Below are 5,478 nucleotides of genomic sequence, written 5' to 3' on the forward strand. Positions count from 1 at the left end.
TTCCGCGTCCTTGTTTTGCACGGACTGTAGAACCCAGGGCAAGGCTGGGCTTACTGGAGCTGTGCCCTCAGCAGCCAGCGCTTACTGAAGGGTCTGCCGAGGGATGGCAGGCCTCCCCAGGGCTGCCTCAGAACAGATCCACGCAGGATTACTGAGACACTACAGCAGCCATCTCCTGCTTTGAGCAAATTGTAACCTGAAAACGAGTAAAAATCCCTGCATGTGTTATTTTCCTGTTAGGGATAGCACATAGAAAACAAATGGTACTTGATGGCCATTAGCTTATGGCACGGCCATCCCAGAACGCGTGGCTGCACTGCGTTGGAAGGGCTGTGTTGGAAATACCTACGGGAAGTATTTTGCAGGAAAAACACAGGGAGCTGCAACATGAAACACAACAACCCTGCATGAATTTATGACTCGGGGGGAAAACCAGCCACCGCACACACACACACCCCGGCCGCAGTTGCCGCCCGGGGTGTCCCAGCCAGCGCTGGCCTGGCCCCTGGCCCCTGCTCCCCGGCCGCAGGGGCGGCCGCCCCCGAGGGGCAGCTCTGCCGCTGCCGCCGCCGCCCACCCACGGGGCTTCAAATTCCTGGGAGCGCGCCAGCCCCGGATGCCCGTGCTGGGGCAGCCCCGCCACGGCGCTGCCGCCCGCCCCTTCCGCCCGCCGTACGGCAGCGGGGAGGTGGCCGCCCCGCCGGAGCCCCGCCTCGGCCGCCGCGGGAGCCTCGGTAGGTGCGGGCGCGGGGCGGGGAGGCCTGAGGCGGGGGGCGCCTCGCGACCGGCCCCCAGCGCCGGCAGCAACGGGAGGGACGCGGATCGCCCCCTCCCCCCGGCCGGGGCCTGGGCCTGGGCCGGGGCCTGGGCCCGGGGCCGGCCAGGGCCTCGCCTGCCCCTCGCGTACAGGCAGTGCGGGCCCACCCCCCCACACACTTTTTTAAAAAAATATTTTATTTTTCGAAAAGTGAGCCTTGAAACCCCGAGCCCTGCAGTCTTTGCCAGACTGATACTGTTTTAAGCTGAGCTTTCCCCTCGGCTGTGTGTAATTAAAAACAAAGATAAATTATCTCTTAGGCGCGCCCAGTTTGAACTTTAGCTGTTAAAATTCGCAGGCTGAAGTGCAGTTACGAGCCTGTGACACCCCAGAGATCCAGACGATGTCAGTGTATGGGGAGACCACCTTACATGCCTTGCTGTGGCTTTGTGGGGAGCAACTAAGTGCTCAAGCCTGTAGGGTATGGTCCGTGTAACATTGCCTGCCTTATACATAAATGGCCTAAAGTTGACGAATAAAAATAAAGGTGCCATATGCAGGTAGGGCTGCAGTGGGGTCTTCTGCAGGAGCTGGGAGTCTGCACTGGCCCTCGGGGAAGGTCTGAAAGCAGGGATGCTATAAAGTGTCCAGGGTGATTTTCCTTTTATCTTTGTGAGTATTTACTGTCGTGAGACAGCAAATGCTCCGTGGCCCTTCCTGCTTGTCCTTGCGTGAGGCGCGTGGTGGGACTGGCAGGTGCAATCCAGGCAAGAACATGGCCTGGGCTGCCGGGGGTCTGCCCGCACACGTTTGAAACCATGCCTGCAGAGCGGCTAATTCAATTAAAAAAATTCTAAAAATACTTAGCCGCTGTTACAGTTTTTATGACTGGAGCAGGAAAAAGGTTAGTGTTAATGCACTGAGGTATATCCTGCCGTTACGGCTGGTTAGGAGAAGCATATAGATAAGCACAGCGCTTCCTGCCCAGCTTTCCTGTGGTTCACCCTGGGCTGCCAGCCTGTCCAGGTGTGCTTCCCGGCATCCCGAGGCGCTGACCAGGAGAGGGGGACTTTATCCTTGCAGTGCTGCTAATCTTAAAAAGATCTGTTAGCCAGCCCAAATGAGAGGACGTTCTCTAACATGCGTGGGAGAAACTTGGGAAGTCCTTGGCTGAGCTGCATGTGTGGATCAAGTGGTAGTCTTCATACAGTCATCCCCTTAGTAGGGCAGCCACACACACCCCCCCACACCCTGTCAACACCATGACCTTTTCATTCAGATCTAGACTACCAGATTTGCCAAGAGGTCATTAACGCCAAAGAGATAATTTGGGGTTAGTATTACTGTTTTCTGGGGTTTAGCTCCATTATCAAGGAGGTTTTTTCCTGAAATTGGGTTTCATCCAAGCTCTTGGCCCTTTAGTGTGTTTTTCTTAAATAATTTTGTCATGCAAATCACCACCTCCAGTCTTCAGCAGAATGTAAGAATACCACCACTTATTAAACTAAGAAATACATATTAAATTGTTGTGTACTCGCATGCATCATTGTTTTTATTAAGCACTCAGTGTGTGTTCAGTGCAGTATAAACATTAAACAAGGTTATTCTTCGCCTGGTGAATTTGCAGTCTGAAAGAGCTTCATAGGAAGGAGTAGTAATAACATATCATTAAAACACCGCCTTTAATTTAATCCCTTTTTGTTTCCCTGTGGTTACTGCTCATTTGCTGTTGATCATGACTAGTGTAACCTGGCATGTCATGCAGTGCTGTTTCATGATTGTTACAGCCCCCAGTTGTCCGCTCTACCCCTCTGTGGGAGGTTCTTGTTCAGCGTGAGTGGAAGAAGAGAACATATGTCTGTGTTTCAGCTGCTGTTGTACAAAGCCCAGCAGCATAGCTGAAACCCACCTTTGATGGTACTCTACACTAAGCCCTTGGTTGTTGTATCAAAGCATGATTTCCTTCTGCCACCTCAGCTTCCTGTAAGGACAGCTGGAAATACTAATGTCTTCAACAGCTGCAACAAGATTCTCTGAAGCTCATGTGTTAAAACCCTGAGAGAAGGGACATCACAAGATCAAATGAGAACAGGGGCATCCCTTTCTCACTGATGACTTTTGGGTTTAAGTGCCTAAGTCACTTTTATATCTTTATGGTAGCATCATTTTAGGGTTGAATTCTGTAGCCAATGGAATTTTTTTAAGAGATTGGAGTTTTCCTGGGCAGAGCACATCACATGGCTTGGACCATAAAAAGAACTGATACTCCCCAAGGGAAGCAGGATTCCTGAATTGAAGGACTTGGCGAGTTTGAAAGTTTTAAAGTTTATCTGGTTATTTAAAGAGTTACAGCATAGTTGTCTGCCCTGAAACTATTTCTGTTCCAGTTTCTGTTCTGGATCTGCATGTATTATTTGTTAGAGAATTTATTTCAGAGACAAAATTTTAAAAGTAGTCAGTGAAAGCATGCTGCTTTCTGAAAAAAACCAGCTGCTTTTTGCTGAGTAAGCTAGAACCACTGCCTGGAAGTTGAAATCCAGGGGAAAAAAAAAAAAGAAGAAAAAAATACATACTGTACTTTTATTTTTTTTAGAAATCTGAGGTTGACTATCCATTAGAACAAACTCTAAAGGAAAATTCTGTCTCCTGAAATTTTCAAATCAAAATGAGATTCTGTTTTGAAAGCTGTAGTCAAGCTTAAGTTACTGAATTTAGTATTGTTTACTGATTAAAAATATTGGAGCTGTAGAGGAGGTCAGCATAGATTAATCTAAGTATTGGCTCTTTCTGGCCTTAATATATGTGGTCTATGTCCAATGGAATGCAACGGTAGGATTGTGCTGGCAAGGGCTGTGCTCAGTAAATACAGAATTGCATATTGATTGCTGGGGAAAGGAGGCAGTATGGTGGCTTATGGTCTTTATTGCAATAAATTGATTTACTGGAGGAGAGGGTGAAGTTAATTCTTTGTATCAAGCATCTTATGTTCCAAGGCCCCAAAATTAATGAGTATCCTTTCCTCTGTTAAGGTGTTTTGTTAAAGAGTGAATGTTTCTTTGGTTATTGTGCTTTGCTTCTTCTCATGTGTTTTTGCTTTTTTGTATTTTTTTTTAAATGCTACGGATATGAGAGACCCACTTATGCACACTTTAATTCATGATTTTGTGTTATAAACAGGTTAGGATTTGACTATGGCAGTGCGGTTCCTGCAGAAGGCATCTGTGTGGTTGAAGAAGCGCAAGATCACTTTGTTGGCTGTTTCTTGCGTGGGACTGTTTGGCGCTAACCTTTCCTATCATGTGTTTCCTGAGCAGACATTCAAACTGTTGCACGAGTGCTGGTCAGAGGGGCAGCCAGCTGAGCTTTCACAGAGGCTCTGTGGTGTCTTTCAGGATGTCCTTCAGGATACTGCTGTGAAGTCCACCGAGTCCTATCGAGCCTTTGCAGCTTCTGGCTTCCACCCTGTGAGTGCTGGTATCCCCTGGCTGCCTGCAGGCTCTTTGGTGGGCATCCCGCCTAACTTTGATAGCACAATTGAGGATAAAAAAGGAATAGTCAACCATGTTGTTGTGATCAATGGCAAGAAAGTAGACTGGGAGAGCAATGAAGGTGTTGCTTTGAAGGAAGCTCTGACATTTTCACTTGGAGCTCAGAAGTTTGCCATTGCCAGAGAACTTATGTATTTGCAGAGCAGCAGCCCTTTGGTAAGTGCAGTTGTGGCTCCAACTTGCTTAGCTGGTACATTTATCTGTGGGAGAGTTATAAAGCTACTTCTGGGTTTATCTCCTGGCCCCGTAATACTTCGCACCATCTGTAACCTCGTAACTGCCACTGGTGGGCTACTGTGCTATTACATTTCTTATGACGCCGTGACCTATCACCTAGACTGCAAGGCTGACAGAAAGGCAGCTACTGTTTCCAAAGACTATGCCAGAGGTGGGGTTGAATTTTATGACAAAATCCTGTCCCGCAACAGGATTCTTCGTGGTCTGATGGGCAAAGAAGGGATAAAAATGTATGCCCCGAGTGGTAACCTTTTCCCAAGGTACTGGTTCAGAATAAAGTATACCCCGTACACTTACCGAAGAGATTTGATTGTTAATATTTTAAGAGAGCTCCAGGCATAGGAATGAGTGCTTGAATTTTAAACTTGTGAATTATGTATTCTCTTGGAACACTGCTGTGCTGCTTTCCGCCTTCCCCCTACCGCCCTCCGCCCTGTATCTTCATTAGAATTTTGGGGTTTATTTTTGCATGTAGTTTGGAAGAAGTTATTGCACAGTCTGTGAATAAAGAATTCCTTCTTAAAAAATTAAAAGACTCACTTCAAAGTGCTGTGTTCTGTGTGCATCTCGAATCACAAGACCACTGAGGAAGGGAACTTCTTAGACCCTGATCTGGAAGTTCTGCTGCTGTGCTCTGCGGTCCTGCCATTGCAGTCTGGAAAATAGAAAGAGTAAAGTCCAATGGGGAGTTTTGGGAGTATTATCATTTAGACTGGAGTGTTTGTGTGTATGTTTGCCATTCCTCCTGTGGAACAATCCAAAGGTGTTTAAATAACTGGGCAGTCTGTATCGTGCTGTTACACAAATACCAAGACAAAGCGTTTCTGTTCTGTGTAAGTTCTTGTGCCGTGTAAATTCTTATGCTGCAAACACTATTCTTCAGTAGGGCGCATTAGTTATCCTGCAGTTCATACTGATACAGCTATATTATTACCA

At 47.3% G+C, this 5,478-nt stretch overlaps 1 protein-coding gene across 1 annotated transcript; it reads left to right on the forward strand.

The window, feature by feature from the left end:
* The first annotated feature begins 606 nt into the window (after positions 1 to 606).
* Positions 607 to 5,092, forward strand: TMEM177 (transmembrane protein 177). The gene is made up of 2 exons (XM_056349056.1): positions 607 to 734; positions 3,935 to 5,092. Exon 2 carries the CDS (start codon positions 3,949 to 3,951, stop codon positions 4,882 to 4,884), a length of 936 nt encoding a protein of 311 aa, XP_056205031.1. The 5' UTR covers positions 607 to 734; positions 3,935 to 3,948; the 3' UTR covers positions 4,885 to 5,092.
* Positions 5,093 to 5,478: the final 386 nt, after the last annotated feature.

The sequence above is a fragment of the Falco biarmicus genome, chromosome 8, assembly GCF_023638135.1.
Source record: "Falco biarmicus isolate bFalBia1 chromosome 8, bFalBia1.pri, whole genome shotgun sequence".
Lineage (NCBI taxonomy): Eukaryota > Metazoa > Chordata > Aves > Falconiformes > Falconidae > Falco > Falco biarmicus.